A 21,808-nucleotide genomic window follows, 5' to 3' on the forward strand; every position below is an offset into this window, starting at 1 on the left:
TTTAATCCCACCATCATATTTAAATGATAGTTCTGCTGGATACAGTATCCTTGGTTCAAGGCCCTTCTGTTTCATTGCATTAAATATATCATGCCATTCTCTTCTGGCCTGTAGGGTTTCTGTCGAGAAGTCTGATGTTAGCCTGATGGGTTTTCTTTTATAGGTGACCTTTTTCTCTCTAGCTGCCTTTAAAACTCTTTCCTTGTCCTTGATCTTTGCCATTTTAATTATTATGTGTCTTGATGTTGTCCTCCTTGGATCCTTTCTGTTGGGGGTTCTGTGTATTTCCGTGGTCTGTTCGATTATTTCCTCCCCCAGTTTGGGGAAGTTTTCAGCAATTATTTCTTCAAAGACCCTTTCTATCCCTTTTTCTCTCTCTTCTTCTTCTGGTACCCCTGTAATGCAGATATTGTTCCTGTTGGATTGGTCACACCGTTCTCTTAACATTGTTTCATTCCTGGAGATCCTTTTATCTCTCTATATGTCAGCTTCTATGCGTTCCTGTTCTCTGGTTTCAATTCCATCAATGGCCTCTTGCATCCTATCCATTCTGCTTATAAACCCTTCCAGAGTTTGTTTCATTTCTGTAATCTCCTTTCTGGCATCTGTGATCTCCCTCTGGACTTCATCCCATATCTCTTGCGTATTTCTCTGCATCTCTGTCAGCATGTTTATGATTTTTATTTTGAATTCTTTGTCAGGAAGACTGGTTAGGTCTGTCTCCTTCTCTGGTGTTGTCTCTGTGATCTTTGTTGGCCTGTAGCTTTGCCTTTTCATGGTGATAGGAGTAGTTTGCAAAGCTGGGACGAGTGACGGCTGGAAGGACTTCCCTTCTTGTTTCTTTGTGGCCCTCCTCTCCTGGGAGAACAGCGACCTCTAGTGGCTTGTGCTGGGCAGCTGCGCGCAGACAGGGTTTCTGCTTCCTGCCGGGCTGCTATGGAGTTAATCTCCGCTGTTGCTGTGGGCGTGGCCTGGCTCGGGCAGCTACTCCAAAATGGTGGGGTTGCGTTGGAGCAGGAGCGGCTGGGAGGCTATTTATCTCCGTAAGGGGCCTCCCTGCTCCCTGCAGCCCAGGGGATTAGGGTGCCCAGAGATCCCCGGATTCCCTACCTCTGAATTAAGTGTCCCGTCCTGCCCCTTTAAGTCTTCCAAAAAGCACCCGCCAAAACACAACGACCAAAAAATTAAAAATTAAAAAAAAAAAAAAATAAGTAATAAACGACCGCTCGTTTTTCTTTATTCTCCTGCACCAGCCTCAGCCATCTGCTCACCGGTCTTGCTCCCCTTTTTTCCTGGTATTGGGGTCCCTTCCCTATCCCTTTAAAACTTCCAAAAAGCGCTGACCAAAACAAAACAGAAAGAAAAAAAAAATGGCTGCTCACTTTTCTTATTCCCTCTGGCGTCAGGCCTCCGGTACCTGCTCACCGGTCTTACTGCCCTGTTTCCCTTGTATCCAGGGCCCTGCGCATACACTGTGTCTGCGCTCTGGTCTGGATAGCGGGGGCTGGGTGTTCAGCAGTCCTGGGCTCCGTCTCACTCCCGCTCTGCCTATTCTTCTCCCACCAGGAGCTGGGGGGAGGGGCGCTTGGGTCCCACCGGCCAGGGCTTGTGTCTTACCCCGTTACGAGGCACTGGGTTCTCGCAGGTGTGGATGTGGTCTGGATGTTGTCCTGTGTCCTCTGGTCTTTATTCTAGGAATAGTTGTCTTTGTTATATTTTCATAGATATATGTGGTTTTGGGATGAGATTTCCGCTGCTCTACTCACGCCACCATCTTGGCTCCACCTCCTACCTTCTTGCCTTTTGCATAATGTTTCAAGGTTCATCCATGTTGTAGCACGAATCAGTGTTCCATTTTATCCATTGTATTGATATGCCATGTATTTTCTCCATCATCAGTTGATGGACTTTGGGGTTGTTTGTACCTTTTAGTGTTATGAGTAATGCTGCTGTGAACATTTGTGTAGTTTTTGTGTGGAGATTTCTGTATACATACCTAGGTGTGGATAGAATTGCTGGGTTATGTAGTGACTCTGTGTTTATAACATTTTAATGAATTGCCAGGCATGCGCCATGTCACAGTCCCATAAACAACATATAAAAGTTGTAGTTTCTCCACACCGTTGCTAATACTTGTTATTATCTGTGTTTTTTATTATAGCCATACTCGTGGTATGAGGTGGCATCTCATTATAATTTTGATTTTCATCTTTTCATGTGCTTATTGGCCATATCTGTATCTTCTTTGGAGATAAGCCTATTCAGATACCTAGACCATTTTTTCTTTGGTCTGTGATAGCTTTTTAAATAAAAACAAATAATAATTTCAGACCTACAAAGAAGATAAATAAAGTAACAATGGACACACCATTCAGTATGTACCATCTATGAAAAATGGATCATTGCTATCACAGCAGTACTCCTATCCAATTAGCTCACTCCCCTCCCTGACAGTAGCACTCTTCTCAATTTCTCAATCTATTTTCCCTGTGTGTTTGTTACACTTTTAATATATGTGTATAGATCCTCCAACAGTATGTTTTATATAAAAACTTTATATAAATGATATGTACTGTATAAATTCTTCTGTAGTTTGCTCTGTCTACTCATGTTAGGTTTATGAGATTCATCCATATGGATTAACATAGCTCTATTCATTTTCAATGTTGTTTAGTGTTCCATTCTATGGATATACTATGTGGTGATATTTTAAAAACTATTAGTGGATTAATATTTGCATTTTTGTAAAGCCACACAGCTGCCTTTTTCTTTATGAGCTAAGATTTAATTCTGGAAAGTTATTTGAAAAAAATTTTTTTTTTGTATTGCAGCACTGTTTATTCAGTAGGGTCTGAAAAGTATCTCATTTCTCAGTGTACTTACCTAGTTCTTTTTTGTTTTTCCTTGCTCTGTTATCTTTCTCTTTTTTTATTTTGGTATCATTAATATACAATCACATGAACAGCACTGTGGTTACTAGATTTCCCCCATTATCAAGTCCCCACCACATACCCCATTATAGTCACTGTCTATCAGCAGAGTAAGATGCTATAGAGTCATTAGTTGTCTTTGTGCTATACTGCCTTCCCTGTGCCCTACCTGTGTTATATGTGCTAATCGTAATGCCCCTTATTCCCTTTATCCCTCCCTTCCCACCCATTCTCCCCAGTCCCTTTCCCTTTAGTAACTGTTACTCCATTCTTGGGTTCTGTGAGTCTGCTGCTGTTTTGTTCCTTCAGTTTTTTCTTTGTTCTTATACTCCACAGATGAGTGAAATGATCTGGTACTTGTCTTTCTCTGCCTGGCTTATTTCGCTGAGCCTAATCCCGTTTAGCTCCATCCATGTTGTTGCAAATGGTAGGATATGTTTTTTTCTTATGGCTGAATAGTATTCCATTGTGTATATGTACCACCTCTTCTTTATCCATTCATCTACTGATGGACACTTAGGTTGCTTCCATTTCTTGGCTATTGTAAGCAGTGCTACGATAAACATAGGGGTCCATATGTCTTTTTGAAACTGGGCTCCTGTATTCTTAGGGTAAATTCCTAGGAGTGGAATTCCTAGGTCAAATGGTATTTCTATTTTTAGTTTTTTGAGGAACCTCCATACTGCTTTCCACAATGGTTGAACTAATTTACATTCCCACCAGCAGTGTAGGAGGGTTCCCGTTTCTCCACATCCTTGCCAACATTTGTTGTTGTTTTGTCTTTTGGATGTTGTCCATCCTAACTGGTGTGAAGTGATACCTCATTGTGGTTTTAATTTTCATTTCTCTGATGATTAGCAATGTGGAGCATCTTTTCATGTGCCTGTTGGCCATCTGAATTTCTTATTTGGAGAAGTGTCTGTTCATATCTTTGACCCATTATTTGAAAATTTTTATAAAATAAAATTTACCATTGATTTTAGTCTATAATCAGATTTCGTTTCCACTGATAATATATTTTTGCTCTAAATTTCCTTCTCCTTTTTAATATAAAAAAATCCAGCAAAAAGGAAACAAGTGTTGAGTGCCCATCTTGAATCATAGTTTCCCTCTAGACCCATACATGAAAATGAAATGAACCCTGCATGCCTTTGGGTAATCCAAAAATTGATTTCCCTCTTAAAGTCTCATTATTGCTTCACTAATTTTGAGGGGGAATGTCGACACATCCACTAGAGGCAGAATCTCTTAGTACTTAACTCTTTTCTAGGATTCTAATGATAAATAAATTGAATACCAAATGAATCACAGGTACATTTCAGCTAATTTCTATCTTTGTATAAAGGTGGTGAGCTTGAACTCTTTAACTTTTCTTTCAGTTTACATGCTGTATAATTTTGTGAATAAAGCTCTTTGAAATGTGAAAATAAAGGAATATATTGAGAATAGAAATTTTTAGACCATGTTGCTTTTCTATCATTTTCTGTTCTTGCTTTTAATTGACTCTCCTGTACAATGCTTATCATGTTTGAAGGACTTAGATTTCCATTTGATTTTCTCTTTTAACTTGGTTAATTAGTAGTTCCTTGACGTTGCTTATATATCCAGTAGTTCTTCGATGACCTTCACCTACAGGAATATTTTTTGAACATTTTAAGAAAGATTATAGTGTTTTACATTGTAAGCTTTTTAAAAATATAGAGATAATTTTGTTCATTACACAAATAGGTAATGAGTACCAAGTACGGATGTGCTTTATCTCAGGCTAAAGTAGATGATTAGCGAACTGTGGGACATTGATTACACAGTACTATAGCATGTATGCTGAGATACATGGAATAAGTAAGGTCTCATGAATCTTTGTCCATCTGGAGTTTATCCTGGTGTACCATGTGCGGAACAGATCCACGTTTACTTTACCTGACAGTTATCTAGTTGCTATGGTATCATTTATTTAATAATTTATCTTGTTGCACTGATTTACACTTGTATCTGCATTGGGGGCCAGCAAACAATGGTGCGGTAGCCTGCTAAGTCTTTTTATAAATAAAGTTTTATTGGAACATAGCCATAATCATTCAGGTACATGGTGTATATGGCTTCTTTTACACTAAAATGTCAGAGTTGGTTAGTTATTTCAGTGACCATATGGCTTGCAAGCTTATAATATTATCTGTCCCTTTAAGAAAAAGTTTGCTAATCGTTAATCTAGTTCATGCATTAAATTTATGTGTATATATACACACTTCTGTGTACTTTTCATATTCTTATTTATTTCTATTAATCTTTTAAGTTCCAATACCTCTTCACTGTTGTATTTTTTTTAGCTTTTCAATATCTGAGACTAGTCTTCTTCCTCATCTAATAGTTATGACTTTGCTTATTTATTTTCCTCTGTGGACTTCAGAATCTACTTTCTAGATTAAAAAAAATTCTGTTGGGATTTTACTGGGATCACTTTTAAGCTTAGATACTAGTTTATGGAGAAGTGACGTCGTTACCTTTTTTTTTTTTTCCTATCCAATGATATTGTAATTGTACAATTGCATGATTTTGCTCAAATTAGCGTTTACATTTTCTTTATGCAGTTCTTGAAGTTAATTCAGGAAAAAAATGTGTATACTTAGGTAGTTTATCCTTTTAAAAAAAATGTTGCTGTTGTAAATGTGTTTCCTTCATTATTTCTTGGTGGTTAATTATATGAGTGAAGGGTATTGATTTTCATGTGTATTAATTTTGTACCCAGCCACATCACTAGAGTTGTCATAATACTCCATAGTTAATTTTGAGTTTCCCAGTATCTACTTCTTTGTTAGGGTCCATACCAAAAGACTTGCCTAATCTCTGCCCCCCCCCCCCTAAATTTATCTTTATTCCTCTAAATTTTGTGGTGCTTTACCTATAGTGCTTTTATGCTCCTTAACCACTTTCTAGCTTACATTGTTTCCTTAGGTTTTTGTTTTAATACCATTTTAGACTTTGAATTCCTTGTGGATAAATTCTATGAATATTTCTTCTTTAACAGCTTTCAGTTTAGTACTGAGTGAATGAATGTGCCCAGTAAATGGCTGTGAAAATATTCTGTGAGGCAAAGAATGTTAAAATAGCATTGGGGACCATCTATGGAGAAGTGTAGAGTCCATATTGTAAAGCTGAGGCTTTGAAAGCATTACATGGCAAGGGTGGATGTCTTAGTTGTACATGTAGAGTGGCCCTGAGGGAATGAAGAAAGTCTCTCAAACTGGAAGAAGGAATAGCCACTGCTGCTTAACTGATGAAGTTTCTTTCTTGTGGGCACATACCATTTGTATTACTTAGCTGAAAGGTGTAAAGTGTAAGAGTTCTCTTCCTTTGACCATGACCCTCTGGTTAGACACTTGTGAATTAGGGCTTTTGTAAAGTACTTCTTTATGTGAGCATTCTTCACTATTTTAGTCATTTTAATTCTGACAAAGGAATTGGTGTGGCCTGTTGTGTTTTCTCCAGCTTCTCCCTTCCAAGTAGGTGTGGAAACTAGAACCAGAATACATGAGAAATATTTTCAAACATGTAGGAAAAAAATGAGAATAATATCCTAGTGTCCATGTGTCCAGTATCCAGATTAACAAATGTTAAGGTTTTGCTATCTATGTTTTCAATTATTTTTAGGGAGAACTAAACAAAACATCATAAATACAGTTGATGTTCTCTTTGGACCTCTCCCTAATCCCATTTCCCTTTCTCTTTTCTTCCCCAGAAATAATTGTGTTCCTGAAATGGGTGTAAATCCTTCCTGCCTGTGGTTTTATACTTATATCTTTGTCCATAAATTCCATAGAGCATTTAGTGTGCTTTTTTATTTTAAAATTAAAAATTTTTTGTGATAAAATATACCTAATATTTATCATTTTAATCATTTGTAGGTGTATAATTTAGTGGCAGTAATCATACTCATCACTATTATCCATCACCACCATTTATACCCAAAACTTTATCATTCCCAACATAAACTCTGTACCCTTTAAACAAGAATTCCCTTTTCTCCCTTGCCTCCATTCTCTAGTAATTTGTACCCTCTCTGTCTCTCTGAATTTGCCTATTCTAGGTACTTAATATAAGTGGACTCATACAATATTTGTCCTTCTGTGTCTGTCTTATTTCATTTAGCTAATGTTTAAGGTTAATCTGTGTTGTAATGTATTAAAATTTCATTCCTTTCTATGGTTGAGTAGATTTTTGTGTGAATATTGCTTTTGTCTGTTCATCTGTTGGCAGATGCCTGGATTGCTTCTACCTTTTGTCTGTATGAATAATGCTGCTCTGGACGTTGGTGTACAGATAGATATCTGTCGGGTCCATACTTTCAATTCTTTTGGATAAATACCTGAAAATGAAATTGCTGGGTTATATGGTACTCTATGTCAAAGTTTTTAAGAAATTGCCAAACTGTTTTCCACAGAGGCTGCATCATTTTGTTTAATGTGTTTTTAAACTTTATATGAATGACATCATTTTTGTACATATACTGACTTAAAAAAAAATATCAGTGCTGATATATGCAGCTGTAGTTTGTCATAGCTACTGTGTAGTATTCTATTGTATACATATTATAATTTACTTATATATCCCATTATGATGTGTGCTTATTTAGTTTACCCTAGTTTATAAACAGCCCTGTAGTGAACATTATAAATGTCTTCTTGTGCATATGTATGTCTTAGGGTATATACTTGGAAACAGTGGAATCATAAAATATGTCTCTTAAGCTTTACTAATTACTGCAGAATTGTTCTCACACCAGTAGAGTGGGGGAGTTTCCATTTCCCTATTCTTCTGATACTCATTATTATCTGATGGGTGTGAACATGGTATCTTGCTGTGTTCATCTTACATTTCCTTGACAGCGAGGTAGGTTTATCATCTTTAGTTTGTTTAGTGACCATTCAGGTTTAATTATGTGTGAATTTCCTGTTCATTGCCTGTACCAGTTTTTCTTTGAAGTTATTTTGTGTTTCTAATTAAATTTTAGGAATTTTTTATATGCTCAGAATACTGATCTTTTGTTTTAATATTTCCTGATCTGTGTTTTATGGTATCTCTTTAATATAAAACCATGAGGTCCAATACAGTACACATTAATATAAATTAAATATAAGTTTAAGTTAATTAAGATTAAATAAAATTAGTTCATTTCCTCAGTAGCCCAGTGACTAGTGACTACTGTACTGGATGGCGCTGCTACAGGACATTTCCATCATTGTAGAAAGTTCTGTTGCATTGCCCTGATATACAAATTTTAAACTTTAAAATTAGGTTTGTCATATTTCATTACGTATTGTGATTTGTGTATCTTTTATAAGAAGTCCTTTAGTACCCTAAAGTCCTGTAGATATTCTCTTATATTTCCTTTTAAATATTCTGCTTTTCATAATAAGTCTTAGGATACATCTAGAGTTTATTTTTTATGAATAATGTTGATGTGAGGTCAAAACCTGATTATATGGATTTTTATTCTAACATCATCACTGTAACAGTTGATGCATTCCCTGCTGAGGTGTCCTGCTTCCTCTGTCACTTGCCAGGTTTTAGTGTGTGTGTGTGTGTGTGTCTCTTTCATGTTGCTCTTTTTCTTCCTCCTGGTATTTAAAATTTTCTTCTTTCTCTTCCTCCTTTTCCTTATGTTTTTGTCTATACCAGGTTGTTTTAATGAATATGCCTTTATGATGATTCTTGATATCTGCTAGCATAAATTCTTCTGCTCCTCTTTTCTTCAAAATTGGCCTGAATATTCTTTTTTAACCAACTTTGTTTTTTCATTTCAAGTCTGGGGTCAAGTTTTGTCAAGTTCCTCTATGAAATAAACACTCTTTTGGAATCTTGTTTAAATTGCATGGTATTTATGGAATAGTCTGATGATAATTGGTGTTTTTACACATTTGAGTCTAGATTCTAATAGTCCTTTTATTCTAACTTTATGTCCCTCAGTAACATTTAGCAATTTTCTTCTTAAAGGTGAAGCACATCTTTTAGTGGGATTTTTACTGCTTGGTTATGTTAAAATTCTAAAATGAAATTTAATTTAGGATTTTTATTTATAAATGAGCCTGCTGTATAATTTTCTTGAGTTGCTTTGGTGTTTTTGGAATCAAGGTTATGCTAATCCCATTAAGTGTGTTGGGCAGCTCACTTTCCATCTTCTTTCTGTTTTCTGAAACAATTGATAACTAGGTTCTAGAAAATTCTAAACGTGTTTTTCAGCTTGCAAGGAATACTTTGAAAAGTATCCAGGAGACAATGAGCTCCTTTGGGAAGTTGAAGGTGTTGGACACTGGTACCAGCGAATACCAGTCACCAGAGCATTACAGAGAGAAACACTTAAACTTACAGGTAAGATTGTTTTTAGTTTGAACACACATTTAGCTTAAAAAGCAGTGCCTAATGGTTATATGTTACAGTGCAGAGTAGTGGCATATTGTAATGTGATCTTGCTAGTAACAGACCCTCTCTTCTAAAGTTTGAATTTTTCTTATGTATTAACATTTGACTGATGAGTAATAGGAGGACCTAGAATAACCAGCAGAGTATAACAATCCAGTGGGAATTGGTGGGTAGGAAATAAACAGACTACTGAAACAGCACAGATAGCATCAGGGGATCAAAGGTAGCCCCTACCCAGTCTCATGCATCTCTACTCAAAGCCACTAAGTATATAGGTTACTATTTAAGACTAATTGCAAGGTTTCATTCCAAGATATTGGTGAAGGGGCTATCCCACACCTTGATTTTCAGCACCCTTCTGTTCAAGCTGCTCTTCAGGGCTTTTGTGAAAATCAGTACAAACAAAATCATAATTAAAAAACAAATACTAATAGGGTTATAACTTTTAAAATTCTACACACAGCAATTTCTCAGAATGAAGCTAAAAGACCCGTGTGTGGAGAATATGGTCTTGCATCTGTTCCAGAATATGAAGCAGGAACTGAAGACAATGAGTCTAGTGAGATGCAGCTAACTGTAGGTATACTGTATGTTTAGGAATAAAAATTCTTCTGTTTCTTTAAAATAGATTCAGCTAATATTTAATTTTTGAAATGTTATAATTCAACAAACTTATATAATAATTTCCACTTGGTTAGTTTGCTTGGCATCTTCTGTTAATTGATTACTAAGGACTTAATTTTCTTTGAAAAATAATTTGGAATACACATAAAATAATACAGAAGAAAATAAAAATCTGTAATCCCACTACCCCAGACATAGGAACTGTTAATATTTTTCTGTATGTACTTAATATATATTGCAAACATATATATCTGCATACCTTTTGATTGGTTTTTATTTTATGCTGCTTTGAACTGCTTTACTTTTTTTTTTTTTTTTTCAGATAATTATTTTTTTGTTGAAGGGTAGTTGACACACGGTATTACATTACATTAGTTTCAGGTGTACAACATAGTGATTCAACATTTATATACATGACAATTCTAGGTACCAGCTATCACCATACCAAGCTGTTACAATATCTTGACTATATTCATTACATCCCGGTTACTTACTATTTTACTATTGGAAGTGTATACTTTTTTTTTTGTGAGGGCATCTCTCATATTTATTGATCATATGGTTGCTAACGACAATCAAATTCTGTATAGGGGAGTCAATGCTCAATGCACAATCATTAATCCACCCCAAGCCTAATTTTCGTCAGTCTCCAATCTTCTGAGGAATAACAAACAAGTTCTTACATGGAGAACAAATTGTTACATAGTGAATAAGTTCTTACATGGTGAACAGTACAAGGGCAGCCATCACAGAAACCTTCGGTTTTGCTCATGCATTATGAACTATAAACAGTCAGTTCAAATATGAATACTCATTTGGTTTTTATACTTGATTTATATGTGGATACCACATTTCTCTCTTTATTATTATTATTTTTAATAAAATGCTGAAGTGGTAGGTAGATGCAAGATAAAGGTAGAAAACATAGTTTAGTGTTGTAAGAGAGCAAATGTAGATGATCAAGTGTGTGCCTGTAGACTATGTGTTAATCCAAGCTAGACAAGGGCAATAAAACATCCTCGTATGCAGAAGATTTCTCTCAGAACGGGGGGGTGAGGTTCTAAGCCTCACCTCTGTTGATCCCCAATTTCTCACCTGATGACCCCCCTGCGACTGTGCCTGTCTTAGGTTGTTCCTCCCTTGAGGAATCTTATCTGTCTCTGGCTAACCAGTCATATTCCAGGGCCATACAGGGAAATGTAAAGTTGGTAAGTGAGAGAGAAGCCTTATTGTTTGAAATGGTTAACTTTTTATTTCTTTGCATATTTATGCCCTGTAGCTTCTATGCCCAGCATTTGTCTTGAGGTATCTTTACCACTTGGAAGAATTATGATACTCAGTAAATTTGATATGAGGCACGAATTCTATTTAAGGGTTGTAATTAGGAAGGAAGAAGAAAAGCTATAGAAGTAGCAGGCGGAAGAAAACATGGGAAGATTGATTATTTCTTTGACATATCTTCTTGTAGAGTAACTTCAGCATGTATAGGTTTTAAGCTACTACTTAAATTGCACACACACATTAACATAATAGGAGTATAGTTACATAACCAAGGCATACCTGTAATTACCAGCCATCTCCAGTGAAACCAAGAAAACCAGTTAGGCACCTTAGGCATTTGTGAAAACTTATCTATGATATGGTGGGTATTGTCCAACTGAACTTGAACAGTCTGAGAGAAATCAGACAAATTAAAACAACCCATTCCTGGGGAATGTTCACATCCCTTATGTTCTTTTAATAGTAAATAGTCTGTAGTTGTAAGATTTTGGAGCACTACAATTTGCAGTTCTCCTAATTCTTGATTGAGTTCCAACAGTATAGATCCAGTCAAATTTGTTGTTTTACTGTATGCACAGGCCAGCTTAGATATCTCCTTCCTCATTCCCATGGCAAGTCCAGGAACTGGTGGGATGAGTGCATCTACAGCTGTAGCAGTGTGTGGATCTTTGTTGGGGTTTTTTGATAATCATCGTCTGGGATGAGTCTTCCAGAGAGTGCTGATGTTGGAAGTTCTTTTTCATATTGTATCTTAGTTCATTTTCGGGGTAGCCCAATTAGGCTCTGATCCTCTGTATAAACACAAACAGACCCTTTGCCTACACTTTTATATGCCCTTTATACCCTTGTGTAGAACTCGTTGGAGGTTACCACACAGGAACTGCCCTTTTTTTTTTTTTTTTTTTTTTTTGCTATCACTAATCTACACTTACATGACGAATATTATGTTTACTAGGCTCTCCCCTATACCAGGTCTCCCCTATAAACCCCTTTACAGTCACTGTCCATCAGCATAGCAAAATGTTGTAGAATCACTACTTGCCTTCTCTGTGTTGTACAGCCCTCCCTTTTCTCCTACCCCCCCATGCATGTTAATCTTAATACCCCCCTACTTCTCCCCCCCTTATCCCTCCCTACCCACCCATCCTCCCCAGTCCCTTTCCCTTTGGTACCTGTTAGTCCATTCTTGAGTTCTGTGATTCTGGTGCTGTTTTGTTCCTTCAGTTTTTCCTTTGTTCTTATATTCCACAGATAAGTGAAATCATTTGGTATTTCTCTTTCTCCGCTTGGCGTGTTTCACTGAGCATAATACCCTCCAGCTCCATCCATGTTGCTGCAAATGGTTGCATTTGCCCTTTTCTTATGGCTGAGTAGTATTCCATTGTGTATATGTACTACATCTTCTTTATCCATTCATCTATCGATGAACATTTAGATTGCTTCCAATTCTTGGCTATTGTAAATACTGCTGCGATAAACATAGGGGTGCACTGATCTTTCTCATACTTGATTGCTGCATTCTTAGGGTAAATTCCTAGGAGTGCAATTCCTGGGTCAAATGGTAAGTCTGTTTTGAGCATTTTGATGTACCTCCATACTGCTTTCCACAATGGCTGAACTAATTTACATTCCCACCAGCAGTGTAGGAGGGTTCCCCTTTCTCCACAGCCTCGCCAACATTTGTTGTTGTTTGTCTTTTGGATGGCAGCCATCCTTACTGGTGTGAGGTGATACCTCATTGTAGTTTTAATTTGCATTTCTCTGATAATTAGCGATGTGGAGCATCTTTTCATGTGTCTGTTGGCCATCTGTATTTCTGTTTTGGAGAACTGTCTGTTCAGTTCCTCTGCCCATTTTTTAATTGGGTTATTTGTTTTTTGTTTGTTGAGGCGTGTGAGCTCTTTATATATTCTGGACGTCAAGCCTTTATCAGATGTGTCATTTTCAAATATATTCTCCCATACTGTAGGGTTCGTTTTTGTTGTATTGATGGTGTCTTTTGCTGTACAGAAGCTTTTCAGCTTAATATAGTCCCACTTGTTCATTTTTGCTGTTGTTTTCCTTGCCCGGGGAGATATGTTCAAGAAGAGGTCACTCATGTTTATGTGTAAGAGGTTTTTGCCTATGTTTTCTTCCAAGAGTTTAATGGTTTCATGACTTACATTCAGGTCTTTGATCCATTTTGAGTTTACTTTTGTATATGGGATTAGACAATGGTCCAGTTTCATTCTCCTACATGTAGCTATCTAGTTTTGCCAGCACCATCTGTTGAAGAGACTGTCATTTTGCCATTGTATGTCCATGGCTACTTTATCAAATATTAATTGACCATATATGTCTGGGTTAATGTCTGGATTCTCTAGTCTGTTCCATTGGTCTGTGGCTCTGCTCTTGTGCCAGTACCAAATTGTCTTGATTACTATGGCTTTATAGTAGAGCTTGAAGTTGGGGAGGGACATCCCCCCTACTTTATTCTTCTTTCTCAGGATTGCTTTGGCTATTCAGGGTCTTCGGTGTTTCCATATGAATTTTTGAATTATTTGTTCCAGTTCATTGAAGAATGTTGCTGGTAGTTTCATAGGGATTGCATCAAATCTGTATATTGCTTTGGGCAGGATGGCCATTTTGACGGTATTAATTCTTCCTAGCCACGAGCATGGGATGAGTTTCCATCTGTTAGTGTCCCCTTTAATTTCTCTTAAGAGTGACTTGTAGTTTTCAGAGTATAAGTCTTTCACTTCTTTGGTTAGGTTTATTCCTAGGTATTTTATATTTTTTGATGCAATTGTGAATGGAGTTGTTTTCCTGATTTCTCTTTCTGTTGGTTCATTGTTAGTGTATAGGAAAGCCACAGATTTCTGTGTATTGACTTTGTATCCTGCAACTTTGCTGTATTCCGATATCAGTTCTAGTAGTTTTGGGGTGGAGTCTTTAGGGCTTTTTATGTACAGTATCATGTCATCTGCAAATAGTGACAGTTTAACTTCTTCTTTACCAATCTGGATTCCTTGTATTTCTTTATTTTGTCTGATTGCCGTGGCTAGGACCTCCACTACTATGTTAAATAACAGTGGAGAGAGTGGGCATCCCTGTCTAGTTCCCGATCTCAGCGGAATTGCTTTCAGCTTCTCGCTGTTCAATATAATGTTGGCTGTGGGTTTATCATAGATAGCCTTTATTATGTTGAGGTACTTGCCCTCTATTCCCATTTTGCTGAGAGTTTTTAACATGAATGGATGTTGAACTTTGTCAAATGCTTTTTCACCATCTATGGAGATGATCATGTGGTTTTTGTCTTTCTTTTTGTTGATGTGGTGGATGATGTTGATGGTCTTCCGAATGTTGTACCATCCTTGCATCCCTGGGATGAATCCCACTTGGTCATGGTGTATGATCCTTTTGATGTGTTTTTGATTCGGTTTGCTAATGTTTTGTTGAGTATTTTTGCATCTACGTTCATCAGGGATATTGGTCTGTAGTTTTCTTTTTTGGTGGAGTCTTTGCCTGGTTTTGGTATTAGGGTGATGTTAGCTTCATGGAATGAGTTTGGGAGTATCCCCTCCTCCTCTATTTTTTGAAAAACTTTAAGGAGAATGGGTATTATGTCTTCCCTATATGTCTGATAAAATTCCGAGGTAAATCCATCTGGTCCGGGGGTTTTGTTCTTTGGTAGTTTTTTGATTACCGCTTCAATTTCGTTGCTGATAATTGGTTTGTTTAGATTTTCTGTTTCTTTCTGTGTCAATCTTGGAAGGTTGTATTTTTCTAGGAAGTTGTCCATTTCTCCTAGGTTTCCCAGCTTGTTAGCACATAGGTTTTCATAGTATTCTCTAATAATTCTTTGTATTTCTGTGGGGTCCGTCATGATTTTTCCCTTTCTCGTTTCTGATACTGTTGATTTGTGTTGACTCTTTTCTTCTTAATAAGTCTGGCTAGAGGCTTATCTATTTTGTTTATTTTCTCCAAGAAGCAGCTCCTGGTTTCATTGATTTCTGCTATTGTTTTTTTCTTCTCAATTTTATTTATTTCTTCTCTGATCTTTATTATGTCCCTCCTTCTGCTGACCTTAGGCCTCATTTGTTCTTCTTTTTCCAATTTCGATAATTGTGACATTAGATCATTCGTTTGGGATTGTTCTCCCTTTTTAAAATATTCTTGGATTGCTGTATACTTTCCTCTTAAGACAGTTTTGCTGCCTCCCACAGAAGTTGGGGCTTAGTGTTTTTGTTGTGATTTGTTTCCATATATTGCTGGATCTCCATTTTGATTTGGTCATTGGTCCATTGATTATTTAGGAGCGTGTTGTTAAGCCTCCATGTGTTTGTGAGCCTCTTTGCTTTATTTGTACAGTTTATTTCTAGTTTTATGCCTTTGTGGTCTGAAAAGTTGGTTGGTAGGATTTCAATCTTTTGGAATTTTCTGAGGCTCTTTTTGTGGCCTAGTATGTGGTCTATTCTGGAGAATATTCCATGTGCACTTGAGAAGAATGTATATCCTGTTGCTTTTGGATGTAGAGTTCTGTAGATGTCTATTAGGTCCGTCTGCTCCCTGTGTTGTTCAGTGCTTCTGTGTCCTTACTTATTTTCTGCCCGGTGGATCTATCCTTTGGGGTGAGCGGTGTGTTGAAGTCTCCTAGAATGAATGCATTGCAGTCTATTTCCCCCTTTAGTTCTGTTAGTATTTGTTTCACATATGCTGGTGCTCCTGTGTTGGGTGCATATATATTTAGAATGGTTATATCCTCTTGTTGGACTGAGCCCTTTATCATTATGTAATGTCCTTCTTTATCTCTTGTTACTTTCTTTGTTTTGAAGTCTATTTTGTCTGATATTAGTACTGCAACCCCTGCTTTCTTCTCGCTGTTGTTTGCCTGAAATATGTTTTTCCATCCCTTGACTTTTAGTCTGTACATGTCTTTGGGTTTGAGGTGAGTTTCTTGTAAGCAGCATATAGATGGATCTTGCTTCTTTATCCATTCTATTACCCTGTGTCGTTTGATTGGTGCATTCAGCCCATTAACATTTAGGGTGACTATTGAAATATATGTACTTATTGCCATTGCAGTCTTTAAATTCGTGGTTACCAAAGGTTTAAGGTTAGCCTCTTTAGTATCTTACTGCCTAACTTAGCTCGCTTATTGAGGTGTTATATACACTGTTTGGAGATTCTTTTCTTCTCTCCCTTCTTATTGCTCCTCCTCCATTCTTCGTATGTTGGGTGTTTTTTTCTGTGCTCTTTCTAGGAGTGCTCCCATCTAGAGCAGTCCCTGTAAGATGTTCTGTAGAGGTGGTTTGTGGGAAGCAAATTCCCTCAGCTTTTGTTTGTCTGGGAATTGTTTAATCCCACCATCATATTTAAATGATAGTTCTGCTGGATACAGTATCCTTGGTTCAAGGCCCTTCTGTTTCATTGCATTAAATATATCATGCCATTCTCTTCTGGCCTGTAGGGTTTCTGTCGAGAAGTCTGATGTTAGCCTGATGGGTTTTCTTTTATAGGTGACCTTTTTCTCTCTAGCTGCCTTTAAAACTCTTTCCTTGTCCTTGATCTTTGCCATTTTAATTATTATGTGTCTTGATGTTGTCCTCCTTGGATCCTTTCTGTTGGGGGTTCTGTGTATTTCCGTGGTCTGTTCGATTATTTCCTCCCCCAGTTTGGGGAAGTTTTCAGCAATTATTTCTTCTAAGATACTTTCCATCTCTTTTCCTCTGTCTTCTTCTTCTGGAACCCCTATAATACGGATATTGTTCCTTTTGGATTAGACACACAGTTCTCTTAACATTGTTTCATTCCTGGAGATCCTTTTATCTCTCTCTATGTCAGCTTCTATGCGTTCCTGTTCTCTGGTTTCAATTCCATCAATGGCTTCTTGCATCCTATCCATTCTGCTTATAAACCCTTCCAGAGTTTGTTTCATTTCTGCGATCTCCTTTCTCGCATCTGTGATCTCCCTCTGGACTTCATCCCATATCTCTTGCGTATTTCTCTGCATCTCTGTCAGCATGTTTATGATTCTTATTTTGAATTCTTTGTCAGGAAGACTGGTTAGGTCTGTCTCCTTCTCTGGTGTTGTCTCTGTGATCTTTGTCTGCCTGTAGCTTTGCCTTTTCATGGTGATAGGAATAGTTTGCAGAGCTGGGACGAGTGACAGCTGGAAGAACTTCCCTTCTTGTTCGTTTGTGGCCCTCCTCTCTTGGGTGATCAGCGTCCTCTAGTGGCTTGTGCTGGGCAGCTGCGCGCAGACAGGGTTTCTGCTTCCTGCCGGGCTGCTATGGAGTTAATCTCCGCTGTTGCTGTGGGCGTGGCCTGGCTCGGGCAGCTACTCCAAAGTGGTGGAGTCGCGTTGGGGGGGGAGCGGCTGGGAGGCTATTTATCTCCATAAGGGGCCTTCCTGCTCCCTGCAGCCCAGGGGTTAGGGTTCCCAGAGATCCCCGGATTCCCTACCTCTGGATTAAGTGTCCCACCCTGCCCCTTTAAGACTTCCAAAAAGCACCCGCCAAAACAAAACAACGACCACACACACAAAAAATTTAAATTAAAAAAAAAAAAAGAACAAAAGTGGCCGCTCGTTTTTCTTTATTCTCCAGCGCCAGCCTCAGGCATCTGCTCACCGGTCTTGCTGCCCTGTTTCCCTAATATTGGGGGCCCTATCCCTTTAAGACTTTCAAAATGCGCTCGCCAGAACAAAACAGCAAAAAAAAGAAAATGGTCGCATGCTTTTCTGGTCTCCTCCAGTGCCAGGCCACTGGTGCCCGCTCACTGTTCTTGCTGCCCTGTTTCCCTAGTATTGGGGGCCCTATCCCTTTAAGACTTCCAAAAAGCGCTCGCCAAAACAAAACAGCAAAAAAAAAAAAAAAAAAAGGTCACTTGCTTTTCTTATGTCCTCTGGCACCCGGCCTCCGGTCCCCGCTCACTGTTCTTGCTGCTCTGTGTCCCTAGCATCCAGGGCCCCCTGGGCACGTACTGTGTCTGCACTCTGGCCCGGATGGCTGGGGTGGGTGTTCGGCAGTCCTGTGCTCCGTCTCCCTCCCGCTCTGCCTATTCTTCTGCGGCCGGGAGCTGGGGGGATGGGCGCTCGGCTCCCGCCGGGCCGGAGCTTGTATCTTACCCCCTTCACGAGGCGCTGGGTTCTCTCAGGTGCGGATGTGGTCTAGATATTGTCCTGTGTCCTCTGGTCTTTATTCTAGGAAGGGTCGTCTTTGTTATATTTTCATAGATATACGTGGTTTTGCAAGGAGATTTCTGCTGCTCTACTCAACACCGCCATCTTCCGCCCCTCTGTGCTTTTCTTTTTAATGTAAGCATTTCTATGGCATTCCTATTTTAAAACATAATTGTTAAATAGCAGCACATTATTCTATTATATGTAAAACTATCACTTATTTCCTTAACATATTATACTTAAGTTTTTTTACACTTACATGTGGCTCAGCAGTGAACACATTTACACATGTGTCTTTGTTCATATGTAATTATTTCCTTGCACAGATAAATTTCTTGAAGTAGAATAAGTAGTAGGGCAAAAGTTATGAAGTTTATGGCTATACATGCTAGGTTTTTATAGACTATAATGACTTTGCAAATACTAGGTAACCTGAAAGTAGAAGGACAGGTCTCATTACTGAACTCTAGAGGACTTGACAGATGCTTTTCTTTTCTTTTTCTTTTTTTTTCTTTTGGCATAGTGCTTTCTTTTTTTTTTATTTTTCATTTTTAAAATTTTGGTATCATTAATATACAATCACATGAGCAACATTGTGGTTACTAGATTCCGCACATTATGAAGTCTCCACCACATACCCCACTACAGTCACTGTCCATCAGTGTAGTAAGATGCTATAGAGTTACTACTTGTCTTCTCTGTTTTACTGCCTTCCCTGTGCCACCCCCCTTACATTATGTGTGCTAATCGTAATGCCCCTTTTTTCCCTTATCCCTCCTTTCCCTCCCATCCTCCCCAGTCCCTTTCCCTTTGATAATAACTGTTAGTCCATTCTTGGGTTCTGTGAGTCTGCTGCTGTTTTGTTCCTTCAGTTTTTCCTTTGTTTTTATATTCCACAGATGAGTGAAATCATTTGATACTTGTCTTTTTCCACCTGCCTTATTTCACTGAGCATAATCCCCTCTAGCTCCATACATGTTATTGCAAATGGGAAGATTTGTTTTCTTCTTATGATTGAATAATATTCCATTGTGTATATGTACCACCTCTTCTTTACCCATTCCTCTACTGATGGACACTTAGGTTGCTTCCATTTCTTGGCCATTGTAAATAGTGCTGCAATAAACAGGGGAGCATATATTTTTTTGAAACTGGGCCCCTGCATTCTTAGGGTAAATTCCTAGGAGTGGAATTCCTAACTTAAATGGTATTTCTATTTTTAGTATTTTGAGGAACCTCCATACTGCTTTTCACAATGGTTGAACTATTTTACATTCCCACCAGCAGTGTAGGAGGGTTCCCCTTTCTCCACATCCTTGCCAACATTTGTTGTTGTTTTGTCTTTTGGATGTTGTCCATCCTAACTGGTGTGAGGTGATATCTCATTGTGGTTTTAATTTGCATTTCTCTGATGAATAGCGATGTGGAGCATCTTTTCACGTATCTGTTGGCTATCTGAATTTCTTATTTGGAGAAGTGTCTGTTCCGATCCTCTGCCCATTTTTTAATTAAATTATTTGCTTTTTGTTTGTGGAAGTGCATGAGCTCTTTATATATTTTGTATGTCCACCCCTTATCGGATATGTCTTTTATAAATATATTCTCACATACTGTAGGATGCCTTTTGTAATGGTGTCCATTAAAAAAACTATATCTAGTTTGATACAGACCCAGTTGTTCATTTTTCCTTTTGTTTCACTTGTTCATGAAGAAGTTGCTCATGTTTATGTCCAAAAGAGTTTTGCCTATGTTTTCTTCTTACGGTTTTATAGTTTCATGACTTACATTTAGGCCTTTGATCTATTTCGAGTTTACTTTTGTATATGGAGTTAGGCAGTAATCAAGTTTCATTCTCTTACATGTAGCTGTCCAGTTTTGCCAACACCAGCTGTTGAAGAGGCTGTCATTTCCCCATTGTATATCCATGGCTCCTTTATCGAATATTAATTGACCATATATGTTTGCGTTAATGTCTGGACTCCCTATTCTGTTCCACTAGCCTATGGGGTCTGTTCATGTGCCAGTATCATATTGTCTTGATTATTGTGGCTTTTTTGTAGAGCTTAAAGTTGGGGAGCGAGATCCCCCCCACTTTATTCTTCCTTCTCAGGATTGCTTTGGCTATTCAGTGTCTTTTGTGGCTCCATATGAATTTTAGAACTATTTGTTCCAGTTCGTTGAAGAATGCTGTCAGTATTTTGATAAGGATTGCATTGAATCTGTAGATTGCTTTAGGCAGAATGGCCAATTTGACAATATTAATTCTCCCTATCCAAGAGCATGGGATGAATTTCCAGTTAGTGTCCTCTTTAATTTATCTTAAGAGTGTCTTGTAGTTTTCAGGGTATAGGCCTTTCTCTTCCTTGGTTAGGTTTATTCCCAGGTATTTTATTCTTTTTGATGCGATTGTGAATGGACTTGTTTTCCTGATTTCTCTTTCTGCTAGTTGATCATTAGTGTATATGAATGCAAGAGATTTCTGTGTATTAATTTTGTATCCTGTAACTTTGCTGAATTCAGATATTAGTTCTAGTAGTTTTGGAGTGGATTCTTTAGTGTTTTTTATGTACAACATCATGTCATCTGTAAACAGTGACAGTTTGGCTTCTTCCTTACCAATCTGGATGCCTTTTATTTCTTTGTGTGGCTAGGACCTCCAGAACTATGTTGAATAAAATTGGGGGGAGTGGGCATCCTTCTCGTGTTCCCTATCTTAGGGGAAAAGCTTTCAGCTTCTTGCTGTTAAGTATGATGTTGGCTGTGGCTTTGTCATATATGGCCTTTATTATGTTGAGGTACTTGCCCTCTATACCCATTTTGTTGAGAGTTTTTATCATGAATGGATGTTGAATTTTGTCAAATGCTTTTTCAGCATCTATGGAGATGATCATGTGGTTTTTGTCCTTCTTTTTGTTGATGTGGTGGATGATGTTGATGGATTTTCGAATATTGTACCATCCTTGCATCCTTGGAATAAATCCTATTTGATCATGATGAATAACTTTTTTGGTGTATTTTTAAATTTGTTTTGCTGTATTTTGTTTAGTATTTTTGCATCTATGTTCATCAGGGGTATTGGTCTGTAATTTTCTTTTCTGATGGGGTCTTTCCTGGTTTTGGTATTAGAGTGATGCTGGCTTCATAGAATGAGTTTGGGAGTATCCCCTCCTCTTCTACTGTTTGGAAAACTTTAAGGAGGATGAGTATTAGGTCTTCACTAAATGTTTGATAAAATTCAGCAGTGAAACCATCTAATCCAGGAGTTTTGTTCTTAGGTAGTTTTTTGATTACTGATTCAATTTCATTGCTGGTAATTGGTCTATTCAACTTTTCTGTTTCTTCCTGCGTCAGCCTCGGAAAGTTGTATTTTTCTAGAAAGTTGTGCATTTCTTCT

The 21,808-nt window shown here is 37.8% G+C and overlaps 1 protein-coding gene across 4 annotated transcripts in view; it reads left to right on the plus strand.

Annotated features, from left to right (window-relative positions):
* The window catches only part of FAM169A (family with sequence similarity 169 member A), an 81,345-nt gene that overhangs the window by 42,970 nt on the left and 16,567 nt on the right, over nt 1–21,808 (plus strand). For all 4 annotated transcript variants that reach the window (XM_036886080.2, XM_036886081.2, XM_057494326.1 and 1 more), the window contains 2 exons: nt 9,168–9,296; nt 9,811–9,923. In XM_036886080.2, the coding sequence (XP_036741975.2) occupies nt 9,168–9,296; nt 9,811–9,923 (242 nt within the window). The remainder of the gene's footprint in view (nt 1–9,167; nt 9,297–9,810; nt 9,924–21,808) is intronic.

The sequence above is a fragment of the Manis pentadactyla genome, chromosome 2 (assembly GCF_030020395.1).
Source record: "Manis pentadactyla isolate mManPen7 chromosome 2, mManPen7.hap1, whole genome shotgun sequence".
Taxonomy (NCBI): domain Eukaryota; kingdom Metazoa; phylum Chordata; class Mammalia; order Pholidota; family Manidae; genus Manis; species Manis pentadactyla.